This window comes from Garra rufa, chromosome 2 (genome assembly GCF_049309525.1).
Source record: "Garra rufa chromosome 2, GarRuf1.0, whole genome shotgun sequence".
In the NCBI taxonomy this organism is placed as follows: Eukaryota; Metazoa; Chordata; class Actinopteri; order Cypriniformes; family Cyprinidae; genus Garra; species Garra rufa.
Genome location: NC_133362.1, coordinates 31,489,003 through 31,509,812, shown reverse-complemented (window position 1 = coordinate 31,509,812; position 20,810 = coordinate 31,489,003). Strand labels below are relative to the sequence as shown.

Sequence of the window (20,810 nt, the reverse complement as noted above, 5' to 3'; positions counted from 1 at the left end):
GTGGCAAAGTCTCCAAGATACTTCAAGAGACCCACTGGCAAGTGCACCTAGGGCAAATCTGCTGGATGGTCACACACTTGATTTCATGTAGTTAATAGAAGTTAATTGACAAAGAAAATCTATTTATGACATTATTTTTAGTGCCTTAAACTTTTAACATAATGTAGCTTTGCTGGTAGGTTTCTTGAAGCAACTTGGAGACGTTGCCACAGTTCTTCTGGATTTTTCTTCATGTCATTCCAGTCAGACTGGATGATGATTTGATCAGATCTCTGTGTGGAGCACTGGCTGTTGTCAAACTAAAATCTCACTGGATTATTATAATAAATGGCTAAATGAATGTTTGGAAATGTAAACTGACATTTCCTACTGACACACTACAGCAAAAGATAGAAATAACTGACTTAAAACCATTTTTAGCTGGTGAAAATAATAGCGTTCTAATAATTTTGGCCACCACTGTAAATAAAGACATTAAATATCCTGGTATGGTAGGCAAATATTGCCACAAAAATAACTGTGTATAAATGATTAAAAATAAATACTGTGTTGTTACTGTGGTGTTTTCTGCAAGACGCAATTTGTCTATCTGCACTGAATGATTTGATATCAAGTACACACATTAATCTTTAATATACAGTTATTTGAAGTTGTATCCATCTTGGGCCAATAGGATTTTCCTGTACATGTCGCAAAATATCAAATGTGTGGAATAAAGAGATTTTTATTCAAATTAGAATATTAGCCCATTAAAAAAAAAACAGTAATAACATTTTGTTTTTAAATTTAATTTTGAAATATATTAAAATAGAAAGTTATTTTTTTTATATTGTTATTTTTCAGAAAATTACCTTTTTTAATTAAATTAATTCAGCTCTGGTGAGCATAACAGACATCTTTAAAAAATATTAAGAAATCTTAATTATTCCAATCTTTTGATGGTATTAGGACGTATGTCTTAATATTACATAAATGACATCTCATACTAAAATATGTAGTAGAAAACTGAAAGATTTAGATTATTTACAAAAAAATCTACATTGTTTTATCCATATGTTTGGACTATGGGGGCGCCATTCTTTTGATTACATCACATGGTTGCACACCAGAAAAGGAAATACTCATACAATGACACATTGTTTGCATTTTGGTTGTAATATTTTAGTCAAAGGGCAACAAGAAAAGCAAAACAAGTCTTCACTGCTTTTCCTAGTGATAAGAAGAGGAGAAAAGAATGGGAAGATGCCTATGGACGAATAAAACTTTCTAAAGACCCATGTCTTTGTTCTCTTTACTTTAGCCCTGATGTAGACCACAGCTACTGAAAGCACTTACAAATGGCAGAGACAAGAAATGTGAGATGCCATTCTGGCAGAATGTAAACATGCCGACGCAACAGGGAGCATCAGTATCTCACAGAGTGCAACCATTTCACGTCATCAAATTAATGCAAATTAATAATTTGTTATATTATGCCATACATGTCTTAACATCATGGGTTCCCTTTAATAGATTTTGCTGTCATGCTTGGTGAGGACTTGGTGTTGCATTTGGCATGGAATGCAATAACTTTTCTAAAGATTAACTTTAAATATTACATGCATTATAGACGAGAAACAAATTAGCACTGAATAACTGTGATTGGCTCACCACTGTGCGACTCTCTACCAGTTGATGCAAGAGGATGATGAGGAGAGCGGAGCTGTTGATTGGAGAGGCAAAGGAAAACACCCCAATATCAGTCCCTGCATACGCCTTCACAGCATAAAAGAAGAACATAAATGGTTAAACGTGAGTACTATTCTGAAAATGAAACATTATTATATTCAGCAAAGTAAAGATCTTTAGAATGACTTACAAAGTAAGGTATGAAGAAACACACTAGACTTTGGTAAAAAGCATCGAGAATGTTCATCCAGAACGTTGACGGAAGATAGGCCTGAAAATCAAGCATTACATTACTACACACAAGCCATCACTATATTTATACCATGTACAAAAAAACAACATAACAGAATGGAATGTGAGACAAGATGCCAACCTGCGACTTTTGTCCAGACTTGTAGAGATCAGGCAGATCTAAGAGCGTCTCGCCAGACACGTCTTTGTCCAGCACACCATATATGATTGGAGGGACGGAGGTGAAGAGCAGGTTGAAGAAGATTAAAACCCACGAGTTGGTCATTGTGTGGCCTGAAAATCCACAGAAAAACTGGTACCAGAACAAAAGGTTCACGTACATCTACACAAAAAAAGAAAAGAAGAGGAACAAGTCAGGACCACACTGCTTCATAAGATAAGGCTGCATGAAGGGCTGTGTAAATGTGTGTTTTACTCACCACATTCTTGTAGAAGAAATAGAGGATCATGTTAGCCAAACGAGCATAACACCAGTGACCGTGAACCAAAATGAGCTTTCTCAGGAACTTAAATCTGGAGATAGCAAAGTCACTGGACATCACCGCCTATATAAAGAGGGAGAACATCACAATTACACAAATAAAAATAGTTGAAGAGATCTGCTGAAATACATGGTTTTAAATGGAAAAAGGAGAAATTGAATGTTTATATTGAAGGCATTGAAGGTTCACATAAGCATTATCCATAACAACTAGGATGATAGAAAATGTCTGCCAGCCCCCATCCAATCTTCCATTATGGATAATGCTTCTGTGAACCTTCAATGCAGCAGATTTTTTTTCTGAACTCTTCCCTAGATCATTGCCTTAACGCAAGTCTGTCACTGAGCTCTACAGGCAGTTATCTTGACCTCAGGACTTGGTTTTTGCTCTGATATGCATTTTCAGCTTTTAGACCTTTTCTGAGAGGTGTGTGCCTTTCTAAATCATACTCATTCAAATGAATTTGCCACAGTTTAACTCCACTCGAAGTGTAGTAACATCTAGAAGCAATATGAATGCTCCTGAGCTTAATTTCGAGTGTCCCAGATAAGGGTATGAATACTTATGCAACGGGATCTTTTCAGTTTTTTTATTTTTAATAAATTTGCACAGATGTTAAAAACCTATTTTTTGCTTTGCCATTATGGAGTAGGGCGTGTAGATTGATGTGGGAAAAAAAGTAATTTAAAGTAGTTTAACATAAGGCAGCAACATAACAAAATGTGAAAAAAATGAAGGGGTATGAATAATTTCGCAAGGCACTGTATATATATATAGTTAGTCGATGAGAAGAGGCTTGGTTGACCAAAATATTATTAGTCACTTAGTCAAATGTAAAAAAAAAACACAGGAAGTGGCAAAGTTACTCAGCCTGTGATGGACAGATTGTTAACTGCTGGTCTATGTGGTAATACAGAACAACGGGCAGGACTTCCAAACGCTTGCATATCATTCATCGACCTCAAATATGGCTTATCACTTGAAATATGTAAGAAGTAGCAACTTTACTTGGGCGCTCAATCTAATGTTAACGTATGACACATTGCACCGAAACATGCTTTTGTAAAATAATGAAAGCAAACTGGATTCACTATCTGCCATCTCGATATCTGTGAACTTAAGCGTGTGAAGAATTTTTTTTTTACAGAAATTCTGCCTTAAAGACATGACAAATATATCTATAGAGAGTGAAACGTCTACCTTCAAATGAACCAATTCAAATGCAGAACAAATATTTTCAGATGATGTAATCTGTATGAAACATCATCACTACTGTGGAGATGAGTCAGTGTTGCTGACTTCATCTCTTAAGCCGAAAATAAAGAAAGCACTAGTTTATCAAATTATTCAAACGTTAATGCAGCCTCCTTACTGTTTTTCTCTGACACATTCATAATTATTATATCTGTCAGTGCGCTGTGGCAAGCTTTATGTGCTTGAGCGCTTATTAGACTATGTAGACAATTAAAAGCTCATTATTATGATTTATATGGTTTATTAATAAACGTGCGACTAATAGTCAACTAATGCTTAAAATAAGTGACAACTAGTCAACCTGAAAAATCTTGAGTCACACACACACACACACACACACACACACACACACACACACACACACACACACACACACACACAATTAGTAAAAACTGGGAGTGAAAACATTTTTTTTTTTTACACACTTGTTCTTTCTCATTAATTGAATATTAATCTATAAAACAGATTATCCAACATATGTGAATAAATTTTCCGAGTGGATTCTACTCTGTTTATTTTAAGTACACATGAGATGAAATGAACAAAACAGAGTGTTAATGGCTTTAACTTTCAGCTTATAATAGAAAAATTTAATATTCATTTTGACATCCACTTGGACTCTGCCTGGCCAAATATCGGTGCTGATATTTAGTGATATTAATTTTTATGGTAATCGTATCGGTCAAAACCGATTTGCTGATAAAATAATTTAAAGGCATTTAAATAAAGTTTTTGTCACTGCCCTTGTTGTTCTTAATTATGACATTAATTTTATTTTTTACACCAGACATATATATCAGTTTACTAGATCCGTAATAGGGCTGTCCCCGAATAGTCGAAGATTCGATGCATCGATATGCGGAGCCTGATTCGACCACCGATCTCACAGTCGAATCTTCGCGGGTGAAACGAGCATCATACCATTTTGCCAATATGGGGGTGCTCAATGTCTAATTGCACACAGAACTACTGGTTTTGTACGGTTATATTAAGTTATATACAGCCTTTGATTATGATAATGCAGTAAAAACAAAAGTGAAAAGAAAGAAGCGTTCAGTAAATATTTTTAACGTGTTTGTGAATAATTCCAACCACCCCTGTGACAAATTTAATTTTCACTTTCTCTGATGCATGACGAGATGAGGACCATCTTGACGCGTTTTTGCAGTTGGAGGCGCCTCTTTTGAATGGTTTTCTGTTGGCAGTGAGCGTTCTGTGCCCTGTTTATTAGGGCTGTTCGATTCCGAAAATTTTGGAATCGATTCCGATTCCGATTCCTGGTTCTGGAATCGATTGGATTCGATTCCAGAATCGATTCCTCACTGTTGTTTCGATTCTTTTTCGATTCTTGTTTTTTAGATTGGAGGAAGCTAATTTCGCAATAAATGCAGGATGTAAAGGTCGTATAATGTTACCTTCTCATAATATGAAGCTTCATTTGTAAAAAAAAAAAAATATATATATATATATACTATTTTTCTGTAGCTCTGACTGATTTCAAATTGTAATTCATTGCCCAGGAAATTAGTCATAACCCACAGCTCTGCAGTGGACATGCATTTTTTTGCATGAATAAAACAAGACATGACGTGTATAAAATGACAAAATTAGCAAACTATACACTGAAACAAAATAAACAGAACTTTAACAACAACACTGATATAAGAGCTATAATTTCGAAATAAATACAGGATGATATAAGAGCTCGTGGTGTAGCTGTCAATCAGATGCGCTCTCGGCCACCGACGTGCTCTCTGCGTTTCCTTTCAGAGTTATCATTGGCTGATAGAAAGATTAAAAATAGCATTTATTTAAGATGTAAATAAGATCAAGACCCATTATGATCTATTCTGTCGTGCAGCGCTCAAAATTGTGGACATCATGAGCCAGTTCTCCCGTAAAATAACATCTGAATCGTTTTTTGAACTGGTTCATTTAAATGATCTATCCGAACGAATCTTTTCGTGGAAATGTATCAGACTATATTAACTATTAGCGAGCAAGAGGCAAATTAATGTGTGCTTCTCAAACTGAAGGCTGCATCCTTAAACTCAGACGAGTTTAGTAATGAGTCGTTTTTATTACGTTTATTTTCATCAATCGACGTTTGATGACTTGCAGCCGAAATATTCAGCCTTCATGGAATGCAGCCTTCCGTTTAAGAGGTAAGTTTTGTTGAGCTGAAAACGGCTCTGAATGAGGAGTCGATTCCCCTTGAGAGGATCGATTCCAAATGTTGGAATCGATTCTCGATTCCCAATGCCTCGGAATCGAGGAATCGATTCTTTTTGGAATCGATTCCCAGCCCTACTGTTTATGCGCCCCCGGCTGCTGCGCCTCGCGTTTTGCAGGAGCGCTCTGAGCGCCTGAAGTTGAAAAAAAAAAAAAAAAATCAACTCTGAGCGGAAAAACACCCAACGTCATTCGCGTTCTTTTCCATTGTCCAATCGAATGAATGGAGATGCGGGTCTTCTGTTGTGATGGCGAAAGTTTACCGTTGCTTAAAAAGTCCGGAGACTGCAAGAAATGGAGGAGAAACCTTTGGTGTCTATCGTGGGTAACCCGGAGCTGTATTATTTAGGGTTTCTGCTAATATGACAGTTTACTTAACAGCAAAAAACTAAGTTAGAGCGCTCGCGCTATAATCCTTTGAATTGACTGACAGGACAGCTGTTTTGGTCGTTGCTTAGCAACATAAAAAAACCGCAGCACACTGCTCTTTCATTAAAAGTCACCAAAAAAGGCAGTGCTGTGCGCCTCGCGTTTTTAGAACTAAAAGACGCGTTCTGTGTTTTTATTTAAACCTAAATAAGTTTGTCTGTCAGTTGGCAGGCAGTTTTGGTCGCTTGTAAAATAAAATAAAAATAGTTTTACCCTCCTGCTGACTATAGTGTCGTGCCCCTCCCAACCCATTCACACACGCACATAAGATGATTCGACTATCGGTCGACTATAGAAAGATTCGAAAATTCTGATTCGACTATGAAAATTCATAGTCGGGGACAGCCCTAATCCGTAATAATCAGTATCAGCCCTAAAAAACACATAGTCGACCCCTATCTACTACCATTCAAAAGTTTGGGGGCAGTAGGTTTTTTATTTTTTTTTAAAAGAAATTAATACTTTTATTTAGCAAGAATACATTATAAATACCTGTATAACGTTACAAAAGATTTATGATTTAAATAAATGTACATTTTGATAAATTTTCGCTTTATCAAAGAATCCTGAAGAAAATGTATCACTGTTTCCAAAAAAAACTGCTTTCAACAATAATCATAAATGTTTCTTGAGCAGCAAATCAGCATATTAGAAAGATTTCTGAAAAACCATGTGACACTAAAGACTGAAGAATGATGCTGAAAATATAGATTTGATCACAGCAATAAATTACATATTACAATATTAGGAAACACTTTATTTTAGTATCTTTGTTATGCGTGCTATATGTACTTATAGCGATAACAGTAAATTATGTTTAATTTACGGCTGTCAAATGATTAATCACGATTAATCACAACCGGAATAAAAGTTTATGTGGCATTATTGTGTATATTTATTATGTATATATAAATACACACAAATACATGTATAGATTTAAAAAAATATTTATATCTATGAATAGTTATACTTCTATTTAATTTAGGATTATAAATATTTTCTATATAAATCTAAAACATTTTTCTTTAATATACATGTATGTGTGTGTATTTATATATACATAATAAATATACACAGTAAACACACATTTAGTATGTAAACATAAACTTTTATTTTGGATGTGATTAATCGTGATTAATCATTTGACAGCCCTAATTAATTACATGCAACTAAAACCCTAACCCTAATATTACTCAGTACTTACCTGTATAATTACACTGTAACAAGGACACTTTATTTTAATATTTAATATTATTATAATATTTTTAAATTGTAATAATATTAGCATTTTACTGTATTTTTGATCAAATAAATGCAGCCTCAATGAGCATAAGAGACCTAACTAATGTAATTAGTCAAAATCTGACATTATTAGTCAAAACATTTTGTTTTTTGTTTGTTTTTGTTGATTAAATTCCTGCTTATGGCATTCCAACCAAACATCCTGTGGAATGTGGTCAATCCAGTTTAATTCACCCTCATTAACTGCAAGGTAGCAAATTCTTAATTGCTGAAATTTGCCCAACCCTGGTTTCTGCTTGTACTGTACCTGCATTCCTTCCTGGCCCGAGATGCCGACGCCAACATCTGCCACTTGAATCATACTGACATCATTGGCTCCATCACCTGAATATGAGCATCACACATTTCAGTTTGAATAACAATCTTCACTGACATTCATCCATACACTTTCATCAGGCCTTACTCACCTATAGCCAGGGTCATGACCTTCAGCTTGTCTCTGACGAGCCGCACCACTTGGCTCTTCTGCAGAGGGGTGGATCTGCAGCATATGACTGAGCGACAGCAGCACGTGAGGTCCAGAAACGACCCCTGTAGCTCCTTCTGCAGAGCATAGTCCAGCGTACGGCCATCAATGACCAACACACAGTCAGAACTACCATCTTCAGACATGCCTTTCTTTGTAACCTCTGTGATCTCATGATGTAACTCATGAAGTCGAGCCTCACAGGTTTCCTGTGGGACAAAGCACACACATGCACATAGAAAGTAATTCAGATTCCATTTATATAAAAAAGGAACATAAGAGATTAAACATATGAGCATCTCTGCCCCTACCTTGCTGTCACAATTGGCCATCAATATGTGGTCTGTAGGTCTGAGGAGCTTGCAAGCGAAAGCAATATTAATAGCAGTCTCTTGTTTGTCCCCTGTGAGGACCCAAACTTTAATTCCAGCTTCCTGCAGAGCCTCAATGGTCTCAGGCACTTCTTCCTGCAGGCGGTCTACTATACCCGTCGCCCCTGGAAGGCAAAAAACAATTAGGCTAGGACAACCAACACACAATACATTTTCATTTTTGTGTTCGCTGTCTTAGTATCTCACCCAATAATGTGAGATTAATTTCCAGTCTCTCTGCAGATTCAAGCAGAAGCTCTTCTCTGTTTTCAATGCTGGTTTCTGCATTCTCGTGTCTTTTCAACCAGGCTTTGTATTCCTGCTCTTCCAATACCTGTCAATCATATACAGACAGTTTGTTTCAAGACTCAACCTCCATACAGAGGCATTTTAGTGCTGTATGCAAATATAATAAATGTTGCAAATAAGGGAAGTGAGAGATAAAGGCTTACTTTTTTAGCAACACAGAGAGTTCGCAGTCCCTCTCTTGCATACTGGTCCAGGTGTTTCTGCGTTCGTTCCATGCTCTCCCTAGAGAAACCATCTTCAGCTGTACCCCACATGCACACACAGTCAAAATCAAGACATAAGTTTATAGGGTTCAACACTGCTGGGATAATAATGCATCCAAATTTACAACAAGAAGGGCTGCACAATTACATTGCCTTGTGAAAATATTCATACCCCTTCTTTTTTCACATTTTATGTTGCTGGCTTATGTTAAACTGCTTTAAATTTATTTTTTCCACATTAATCTACACCAGGGCTCTAGAGTGCGACCAATTTGGTCGCATGTGCGACCTAATTTCTCAATGGTGCGACTAAAAAAAATCAAAGGTTGCACCGGTGCGACCAGCCGTCTAGTCTAGAGCCCTGTACACTCTATACACTGTAATGGAAAAGCAAAAAACAGGGTTTTAACATCTTTGCATTTACATTTGCATTTATTAAAAACATAGGTTGTATAAAGTAACCAAATGGATAAAAACACTACATATTTTTCACTGTGTAAATTGTACTAAACATACAGTACTTCAAACATATGAGGGGATCATGACTCAATTGTTTTCACACTCGGTTCTTTTCTGAAGTTTCAAGGCACGGTCAAATTGCAGACACTTTGATTACATTTTATAGGCAAAGTATTTCCAATTGCACAGATTCCTATTGAGATGGCTGCGTTTTATCCAGTTTTGTGTACAAAGGTAAATGTGACCGCACCCTTAGAGTGCCTCGCTCTTTTGGACCAACAGAAAGAGGTTTTTTTTAACCTTAATATCTAAGAAATATGATATGGCAGTAGTATGAGATGTTACAAAAAAATATCTGCAACAGGGGAAAGTAACTATAAACTTAAGTCACTTAATTTTGATACATTTTCCCAAAACAAAATAAAACAAGAAAACTTAAAGGTATAGTTTAATCTAAAGTGAAAATTCTGTCATCATTTACTCAACCTCAAGTTGTTCCAAACCTGCATGAATTTCTTTCTTCTGCTGAACAAAAACAAAGATGTTTTGAATAATTTGGGTAACAGTTTCTGGTCCCCATTGACTTCTGTAGAATTTTTTCCCAGACATACTAGAAAGTCAGTGGAGACAAGCAACTTAGTTACCCACATTCTTCAAAATGTATTCTTTTACATTCCACATGGGTTTGGAACAACTTGAGAGGCCAGAGTTTTCATTTTTGGTTAAACTTTTCCATTTAAACTTATTTTAAAGCTTAAACTTATTTTAAAATAGTTACGTCATTTTGCTTTTCAATTAAATCATGTCTTTCCAAACCTGTAGGACCTCCATTCATCTTTAAATTCATAGACAGCAAGGTAGTAAGAACATAAATACTGTTCAGTTTCCTGCACAGACCGATTGTTTTGTGTGATAAGACCTCATTGTATCGCCACGAGCCGCAGGGTTTAATTTGGTTTAGTCTGTGTATGTTTTTTTGACTCTCAAAGCCGTGGGTTCAAATGACTGCCATTATATGACTGACAGACTGCAACGGTTTGAATTTAAAATCTTTGTTTGTGTTCTACTGAAGAAACAAAGTCACCTACATCTTGGAAGCCCTGGGGGTAAGCAGATAAACATCAAATTTTCATTTTTGGGTGAACTATCACTTTAATAAACGTTAAAAGACATGACCTCACATACCTGCTTCAGCCAGCTCCATAATGACATTATCAGCTCCTTTAGTGTAAACAACCACCTCTCCAGTGAGCGGATGGCGCACTACCACAGACATCCTCTTGCGGGAAGAATTAAATGGCAGAACATGTAGAAGAGGGATAGACAGCGGCCCAGTGCCTGGAAAGGCCACAAGGATTTGCTCTGGGGACCGGCCCAGCAGAGTACACCCATAGGCCTTCGCTGCTTGCACCAACGCCGCCTCGTCCGGGCTCTCTGCCTCGTACAGCAACTCTTCTGCCTCATCTTCATCCTCACTCTCTGACTCATCAGCAGAGTTATCTTTGGACTTCTGTATGTCGTCCATGTCCTCAGTCCACGCCCTACTGGACAGCACTGGAGTGACGGGAGTGCTTGGGGTGTTTAAAGGGGTGTCAGAGGGTGTGGTGGGTGACTTTAGGGTGACTTTGATGGGCGTTTGCGGGCTGCTGTTAGGAAAGTATGAAGCCGCACGACCCCGGGTAAAGAGTTTCTTGGTTAGGCTGGGAGGAGTGTTTGCGTTTTGATGAGGTGATGAGGGAAAACGAGGCAGACTCAGCTTCTGAAACATGGCCTTCATCTCCTCTAGAGAGCGCAGGGGTGTGCGAACCACAGGCATCTGAACCTGATATTACAAATGAATATTAATCACATATTCACAACTACACACATAAGAGCTCACAACGGAATCTGGGTTTATTTAATATTTTGTCTAATTCGATTATGCTTTCAGCAATTAAAAAAAAGATAGTAATGTTAGCACAGTTTAAACTGTTTAATATTTAATTCACAAATTGACTGTACCACTGGGAACATTTCTGCAAGGTGACATCCTGTATGCTATAAATAATTTTTGGTGAAAAACATCCATTAAAAACCGGCACAGATTGTTCAGAAAACTTAATTGTGTTTCTAATAATAAGAAATCATTGTTTACCTTGTATTACCCTGAATTAAGTTCTGAGTAATCAGTATTGAGAAGGTTACTTTGGAAATGTAATAGGTTACAGATTACAAGTTACCTTATTTAAAATGTATTAAGTAAGAGCTGATTACATTTGATTATTTTTTGATGACTTCTGAATTTCTAATTAATGTTTTCAACTGTTAATCATTTTCGAACATCTAAAACAGGCAGGGTTAACCTTGCAATAGTATGCAACACTGATTACTGTCAGACTTTCAAAATTCTTCATCACTTGAATTAAGATAATGTAATGGTTTAATTTTAAAGTGCAGCCACCACAAAATCAGACTTAAGATCTTTCTGAGGTTGAATACAGATTTAAAATCATAAGAAATCTTTTAATAGCTATGACACTGTTTTTGAAACCATTTGAGACACATTGCCAACTTTTGTCAATACTGCCAAAAAGTTGCCCTGCAACATTTCTTAAAAAGTTGATCCGTGTATCATCAGCTTTAGGGTTTGGATTTGGGTTAGGTTTAGTTGCATGTAATTATGCATAATCAGCTGTAATTACATTAGTAAACACATGTAACATGTAAGAAGGACACTGTAAAATAAACTGTTGACAAAAAATCTGCTTAGCAGAAAAAACACCAAACTACAGTACCAGGCAAAAGTTTTTGAACAGTAAGATTTTTAATGTTTTTTTTATATAAGTCTCTTCTGCTCACCAGGTCTGCAGTTATTTGATCCAAAGTACAGCAGTAAAATTAAACAGTAAACAGTAAAATTGAAATATCAATGTGTGATCAAAGCTGAATTTTCAGCAACATTACTCCAGTTTTCAGGGTCAGACGATCCTTTAGAAATCATTCTAATCTGATGATTTTCTGTTCAAGAAACAATTTTATTTTTATTATCAATATTTAAAACAGTTGAGTACTTTTTTCAGGATTCTTTGATGAATCGAAAGATCCAAAGATCATCATTTATCTGAAATAAAAAGCTTTTGTAACATTATACACTATACTCTTTAAAAGCTTGCCCAGATAGCACATGTACGTCTGCAAGATGTCTGTTAAAGATCACTTGATCTGAAATCAACAGCATCTGCTGTCTGTAAGATATCAGTTTTACATACATTCTAAATCATAAACATCTCAAAGACATCTAATCGACATATATTTGACATTCTGATAGGGAACGCATTGCAGATGAGCAAACGCTCTAAAAAAATACATCTTCCAGATGTAAATGCAGATGTCAAATAGACATCTTTGTGATATATGTGTGCTATCAGGGTGGAGTCAGTATAATTTTTTTGAGGATCCTTTAAATTAAAACCTGAAAAAAATCTACTCAGCTGTTTTCAACATAATATTAAATTTTTGAGCCGCAAATCAGAATATTAAAAAGATTTCTGAAGGATTATGTGACTGGAGTAATGATGCAAAAAATTTAGCTTTGAAATCACAGGAATAAATTACATTTTAAAATATATTTAAGAAGACATTTATTTTAAATAATAAAAATATTTTACTGTTTTTGCTGTACTTTGGATCAAATAAGTAGAGCGTAATAAGTAGAGACATCTTTAAAAAACAAAAATATCTGACTGGTAGTTGTACATTTTCAACTAACTGTTTTTTTTTTAAAAAGCCCTGTATAATTAGGTTTCGGGTTTTTGCTTTAAAAACAAATGGACACATTTTAAAAGTATGGTCACATTTGTCGCTCTTTTGTCAATTTTCACTGGTGAAATGTAGTCATATCAATAGAAATCCGCATGATCTGGAATTTCAAATGAGGGCGAAAGATTTCCCCATGCAGATTTTGGGTTCAAGTTGGACATTCAGATTTGCAGTGTTGACTAAAAAACTGCTTGGTTTGAAAGTGCCTTCATTGTGAGTGGTGCTTCATACATCCCTACACTATTGACAATAGACAATGGATCAATTGATTTCTTGTCTGCAATGGGTCTCATTTGCCCTGATTTGCCCCTTTTGCCTTTACAGAAGATTTGCCACACATTTAGAAACGGCCATACTAATTGTACAGTTCAAGCCTTTTTTCATATAAAATGCTTGTATCAGAACTTTTGTTTAAAATCACAAAATGATAACAATATGTGACATGTTTGATGCTGTCTGAAAGAGCTATATGGGGGATGAAATAAAAGAAGCTTTCCTCAAAGGTTTTGACTATGCAAACTTGGGAGTTAAAAGCAGAGTCTGCAAAACACCAATCAAGGCACCACTGTATTATTTAAAGGGCACATATTATGCCCCCTTTTACAAGATGTAATATTGGCCTTGGGTGTCCTCAAATTGTGTCATCAGCTTAAAATACTTTTTATAACATCTGGAAAATGTCATTTATGGGGCGTGTCAAAAAAAAAAGAGGCGTTTTGGTGTGTATCACTTTAAATGCAAATGAGCTGCATATTTCCTCCACATATTTAGAAGAGGGTGTAGTGTATACATCTCTGCTTTGCATGCCTACAGTAAAAAACAGTCAGTACAAACAACATGACTAAGAGTGAACCGGTGGGAAGCCAATGTACGGTGATGAAACAGTGGAATGTTACAGTGCTTGTTCCAAGTTGACCTGTTATGCAAAATCAACTTTTACAAGGTGGAAACGTGTTGGCAGTGTGTGAACACAACCGCTCTACAATGACAAAAATCCACCCACTTCTTATTTTTTAATCCCCAATAAACCAAACCAATTTCATTAGGCATGCAGTTTGGATTCTCAAAGCATGTGACATCACAATGTTTAGGCCCGCCCATGGCAGCAGACTGACAGTCCTGCATTTAGCCCTCAGCGAGTTGTGTTTTGTTGTACATTGTCCTCCATTCTCCGTCCTTTGAGCCGTGTGAGTGACTCGACAGCACAGGGAGGATGTTTGCTAGCGCCACAGAACGGACAATTCTGTGGTAATGCAGGACTGTCAGTCAGCCGCCGTGGGCGGGGCCTAAACAATGTGACATCACATTGCTTAGAGAATCAAAACGGCATGTCTAATTAGATTGGTTTGGTTTAATGGGGATTAAAAAATAAGGAGTGGGTGGATTTTTATCATTGTAGGTTGGTTGTGTTCACACGCTCCCAACACACATTTATGTCCAAACACTATGTAAAAGTGGATTTTGCATAATAGGTGCCCTTTGAAAAATTAAATGATAAATAATAAATAAAAGATCATACCATATGTCTTGGCTGAGTGGGCGAGGAAACTACTACAGTGTTGCAGACAGTAAGAGCGAGAAAGAAGTCCATTATGTGAGAGATTTCAGCAGCTTCCTGTCGAAGAGCGGAACGCATGGGTGAAGACAGGGCATTCAGCTTCGCCTGAAGATCAGGGTCTGGAACGACGGCACACTCCTGGATAAAAAATGACAACTACACAACTGCATATCCGTGACAATAAATACTTGAGGTGCGTGTTATTGTACTATTAATAGATGACTAACACAGGGAATAAAGTAATAAAGTAATAAAAACATGGTAAAGTACACATGTTGAAGATAAGTCTGTCCTTTGCTCACCATTGTGCTGCTGAAGGCTCCAGGTGTGTGTCTGCGGAGTGTGTCGTGGACAGAGTGCGTGTCAGACTCTGCAGTGAGGGTATTGAGGGACACTGAACTCCGGTTGCAGCTGAGCGATTTACAGCTCAGTGACTTCTTGCTAGTGCGTGACCTCAGGGTGAGAGACTGACCTGCATCGGCAAAGCCCTGCTCCTCATACTGTTCTAGAGAAATTGCTGAAGAGTAACAAGCAAACATGATTATAAGCATCAAACATTAAATCATTATCAGAATAAATCATTTTATTGTGTATGTTATACACGGCGCACCCACAGAATCAAACTGTTATTTTTTTAATTCTGTTAAAAAGTAAACTGACCGTTGTCTTTGTGAGGGTACTCGGTTCCTGCAACAGTGCAGCGGCGGAACAGCATGCGGTTCTCTGTGAGGGTTCCCGTCTTGTCAGAGAACAGGTACTGGATCTGTCCAAGATCTTCTGTGATGTTCAATGCTCTGCACTGCACTCCTGTGTCCAGTACTGGGTTATACAGATCTAAATCATTCTGAATAAAATAAATCTGTCCCAGTTTCACAATTTCGATTGACACATAAAGGGAGATAGGAATCAGCACCTGTAACAGAGGGAGCCCAGCAATGTCAGATATTTTAGGTATATACTTCAGTGAGCATCTAAGTAATCATACTAGTCTATTTAACTGATTTAACTCTATTATCAGCATCATTACTTCAGTCTTTAGTGTCTCATGGTCCTTCAGAAATCATTCTAATATGCTGATTTGCTGCTCAAGAAATACTTCCTGTTATAATCAATGTTGAAAACAGCTTTTTCTGCTTAATATTTATGTGGAAACCATCATACAATGCCATTCAAAAATTTGGGGTAAGAATTTCTTTTAACAATAGAATACTTTTAATTAGCAAGGGTGCATTAAACTGATAAAAAGTGACAGTAAATACAATTATAATCTTACAAAACATTTAGATTTCAAAGCAATGTTGTTTTTTAACCTTCTATTTATCAAAGAATCTTAAAAAGGAAACAGAAATATTAAGCAGCACAACTGTTTACAACATTGACATTAATTATTGACAAAATTATTTCTTGAGCCGCGAATCAGCAAATTAGAATTTGCTTTTCATTTTACGTATTAGTCTTAGTATTAGTCGACTATTAGTCACACGTTTATTAATAAACCATTTAAATCATAATAATGAGAGTTTAATTGCCTACATAGCCTAATGAGCACTCAATCGAATACAAAAAATGCTTGCCAAAGCACACTAGGAGATATAATAATTATGAATGTGTCAAGAGAAAAACAGCAAGAAGACTGCATTAGCGTTTTAATAATTTGTTGATAAACAAAACATGACGAACATGAAGTAAGTGACACTGACTCGTCATCTCCGCAGTAGCGGATACGCCTTTATGCACGTTTCTTACGAATCACATAATCTGAGAATTTGTTTTCCATTTGAATTGATTCATTTAAAAGTAGACATTTCATGGGGTTTCGAAGTTTCGCGCTCAAGTTCACAGAGATTGAGATGGCAGAAAGCGTCCTGTTTGTTTTCATTATTTTACAAAAGCGCAACGTTTCGTTGTTATTGTTGAGTGCACACAAATAAACGTAGTGTCTTTACAGATTCCAAAGATGTATTACTTTTATCTTTTGAATAATGATGTGAGCGTTCAGATAACCTGCTCAATGTCTTATATTACCACACAGACCAGCCACTAATGATCTGTCTGTCACGAACAGCTTGACTTCAGCACTTCCTGTGGATTTTTTTTTTCCTGTGACTAATAAAATTTTGGTCGACCAAGCCTCTTCTCGATGACTAACAGTTAGTTGACTATTATGGGGCAGCCCTACTAATATTAACTAATATAATATTAAATATTAACTCAAAACCAAACTTTTCACCTGGAGTTTACTTGAATATTCCATGTATGTGTTTGTGTGGATATCATATGTTTCCGCTTAAGATCACTCACCTGCAGAACAATGATCATAGTCCAAAACATGTAAAAGCCAGCGAGCGCTGGGTGAGTGGTGTCAGGGATCATGAAGATGGGATTCTGTGTTCCACTCAACCAAAAACCATGACCTGTAAATCACAACCACATTTTCACTAAACACGCAAAAAATAACAGTAACACTTTACAAAATGTTCATTAGTTAACATTAGAACTAAGAATGAACAATACATCTACAGCATTTATTAATGCACTATTAAAATCACAAGTTGTGCTTGTTAACATTACAGTTAATGCACTGTAAACATTAACAAACAAAAAAACGACTGTATTTTTAACAAAGATGAAAAGTGTAATAAATGTAGTTTATTGTTTGTTCATGTACATTAACTAATGTTAACAAATGACACCTTATTGTAAAGTGTAACCAAAATAACACTAACATCTAGTACGTCAATGACCGTAATACTGACCTACAGCACCAATAAAGCACATGACCAGCAGTAAAACGACACACCAGAGGACGTCCATGTTGAGTCTGCGCTCCAGTTTACTTCGTTTGTAACGCGGCCCACTGTTATTCTGCATTGCTTTTGTCTCATGACCTGCAAACACACACACATAAGCTCTTTTATTGCTCATTCAAGCTCTTTATAAAGATACAACGATCTTGTCTTATCTGAAGTCGATCTGAGTGCAAAGATGTGAAAGTGACCTGCATAGACCACAATGCCGATCACAGTCTCTGTGTTCCTCACAGTGCAGCTCCTCAGGAGCAGGTTTTCACTGTGAAGTCCAACCCGCACTTTACCAGGATGCTCCCTGTGTATAAAAACAAAGTCACTGTAGCGTTCATTCATTCATTCAAAAAATAAAAATAAAAAAGTGTCCAGTCTTGTGTTTATCATTTACTAAAGAAGTTTACTGCTTACTCACATGAAGCCTCGGAACCGTCTCAAATCATTGTTGGGATTTTCACATTCAATGAGACTGCTGTAGTTTTCCGGAACAAATTCAGATCCCTAAAGGAAGATTACATCACATTTTTACTTTAAACACTGTTCAAAGGTTTTTTTTTATTATGAAAATCCATTTAATAAAGTAAAAAAAAATCAGCATTCCATGAGACTTCTTAATGAAGAATGGTAACACACTCCTAGAAAATTTATTTTAAGCAAACAGTCCAATGTATGAATTCCACACACTGCTATATAGTGTTTTCACAATGCATCATCAATCGGCCATATTGGTGGCACTGAATGTAAACAGTGCCACTGAACTGAACGAAATGCGCATATTTCGCTGATTATTGCTGCTGAAAATGGCCAATTATTGTCATGTTTTGGGCTGTATTAATCGGTCGGGCCCGGAAAAACATTTGTAGTACTATAGACTGCCAAAAGTTAAAACAAACCAAGGAGAAAAGTGTGCAAAAAAACTGAGGTGTTTGTGGTTGGCCAAACTGAACCAAGATTTCCAGGGCAAGAATTTTGAAAACATTCATGTTTGTTCTTATCACTTCCAGTCAGGTAGGTGAAATATTAGGCTAATATCTTAATTAATACTGCTTGTGTGATCTTTACCACCTATTAGCTTTAGTTTGTCAAAATATTGCTTTTATTATTCAGTTATGATTGGTACTATGTGCATTCATCATTGCATAGTAAAGCATCATGTTAAAACTGGGGTTTAAAATAAAATCGAGGGTGTATGACGTCACTGGCAGACACAGACCCTTTTTAGCAAAAACCTATTTCACCTTATACATTTATAGTAGAAAAACAAAGAAAATAGTGATGAAGATGATAGTGAAATGGACAGACTGGCCACTCACCTGCTCCTGCTGTAGCAGGTCACGCACCACCTGCCTTTGTTTGAGGTTGGTTTCTCCATCCAAGTTGGCCGTCTCAATGTGACACACTCCATTAGAATCAGACGAGTGCAGCAGCACCATGTCAGCAGGAATGATCTCATTACAGCAGAGACGGACCAGGTCACCGACACACACCTCGGCCCAACGCCGCTCCACATACCGCTTCTGCTTCCTTTAAAACAAACACACACACTCTTTATTTGGATTCACTATTAATATCAGATAAACAACAGGATTCAAATATTGATTTCATTGTCAATATTTGAGTCAATAAATACGAAAAAATCACACAAGCAAGTCGCTGTAAAAAATAAAACATGTATGCATAAACTGACACATGACACAGACCAGTACTGCTTAGATTTATAAAAATAGTTTTGGTGTTTTCATTATTCAGTGAAATATTTAAAATATTAGGCACACTATCAAAGTGATTAGACAATGAAAATCAGTCCACGGCCATGACCACAGATATGAGGTCAAAAGTTTACACACACTTTGCATAATCTGCAAAATGTAAATTATTTTCTCAAAATAAGAGGGATCATACAAAATGCCTGTTATTTTTTATTTAGTTCTGACCTGAATAAGATATTTCACATAAAAGACGTTTAAATATAGTCCACAAGAGAGAATAACAATAGTTAAATTCATAAAAAAAAGTTTAAGAGTTTACACGCTTGATTCTTAATACTGTATTGTTACCTGAATGATCCACAGCTGTTTTTTTTTGTTTAGTTATAGTTGTTCATGAGTCCCTTGTTTGTCCTGAACAGTTAAACTGCCAGCTGTTGAAAAATCTTTCAGGTCCCACAAATTCTTTGGTTTTTCAGCATTTCTGTGTATTTGAACCCTTTCCAACAATGACTGTATGATTTTGAGATCCATCTTTTCGCAATGAGGACAACTGAGGGACTCATATGCAACTATTACAGAAGGTTCAAACGCTCACTGATGCTCCAGAAGGAAACACAACGCATTAAGAGAATTTGAAGATCAGGGTAAATTTAAATTATTATCAGTATCGCAGTATCTTCTGTGGCTTATGAAGGGCAGTACTAAATGAAAAAATATAATATTTTGGCAAAATAAGAAAAATGTACAATTCTGTTCAAAAGTTTACACCCCTGGCTCTTAACCCATCGTTTTTCCTTCTGGATCATCAGTGAGTGTTTGTCCTCAGTGTAAAAAATTTGGATCTTCAAATCATACAGCCATCATTAGAAAGGGTTTAAATACATAAAAATGTTGAAAAAAAAAAAAAAAAACCTAAGAATTTGTGGGACCCGAAAGTTTTTTCCGAAGAAGAACTGGCAGTTGAACTCTTTAGGACGAAAAAAAAAAAAAACAGCTGTAGATTATTCATTTTGCAGATCTGCAAGGTGAATGTAAACATTTGACTGCGTAATGGCATGACTGACCAGTCAGAAAACAGTATTTCTGAGACCCGTGTACAAATGTGTTTATTATTAGTTAAAACAGCCCTCACAGTATTGATAGCACTGAAAACCAGTCTTGCAGGTGGTATAACTGAATATTTGCAGAACGAAAAGCATTTACTATATACCTGCACCATCCCACACAACAAAAACATAGGTATATGCATTTCCAATGAGCCTTTGTTTCTGTGCATTGATCTGCAACATGATTAAAGCACACAACACACACACACACACACACACACACACACACACACACACACACACACACACACACACACACACAGGTTCAAACATTACTGCTTTATACCTACTGAACTAAACACACCAGCCTCAATGCCATAGTAATCAAGCAAACGCTGCGCTTCATTGTCACCCGTGGCAACGGCTCCATAACAGGAAAACTAATATGACCCCCTGCGGCAAGACAAT

General features: G+C 36.4%; 1 protein-coding gene across 3 annotated transcripts in view; it reads right to left on the bottom strand.

The window, feature by feature from the left end:
- atp10d (ATPase phospholipid transporting 10D) overlaps window positions 1-20,810 on the bottom strand; it is a 31,985-nt gene that overhangs the window by 3,136 nt on the left and 8,039 nt on the right. For 2 of the 3 annotated variants that reach the window (XM_073834108.1, XM_073834109.1), the window contains 17 exons: window positions 18,901-19,111; window positions 18,003-18,088; window positions 17,782-17,888; window positions 17,540-17,671; window positions 17,085-17,197; window positions 15,444-15,696; window positions 15,086-15,300; window positions 14,745-14,921; window positions 10,613-11,249; window positions 8,909-9,006; window positions 8,664-8,790; window positions 8,027-8,581; window positions 7,867-7,943; window positions 2,340-2,465; window positions 2,042-2,242; window positions 1,859-1,939; window positions 1,651-1,755 (listed from right to left, as the gene is read on the bottom strand). In XM_073834108.1, coding sequence (XP_073690209.1) covers window positions 1,651-1,755; window positions 1,859-1,939; window positions 2,042-2,242; window positions 2,340-2,465; window positions 7,867-7,943; window positions 8,027-8,581; window positions 8,664-8,790; window positions 8,909-9,006; window positions 10,613-11,249; window positions 14,745-14,921; window positions 15,086-15,300; window positions 15,444-15,696; window positions 17,085-17,197; window positions 17,540-17,671; window positions 17,782-17,888; window positions 18,003-18,088; window positions 18,901-19,111 — 3,301 coding nt within the window. The remainder of the gene's footprint in view (window positions 1-1,650; window positions 1,756-1,858; window positions 1,940-2,041; window positions 2,243-2,339; window positions 2,466-7,866; window positions 7,944-8,026; window positions 8,582-8,663; window positions 8,791-8,908; window positions 9,007-10,612; window positions 11,250-14,744; window positions 14,922-15,085; window positions 15,301-15,443; window positions 15,697-17,084; window positions 17,198-17,539; window positions 17,672-17,781; window positions 17,889-18,002; window positions 18,089-18,900; window positions 19,112-20,810) is intronic. The other variant, XM_073834110.1, reaches the window with a different exon arrangement.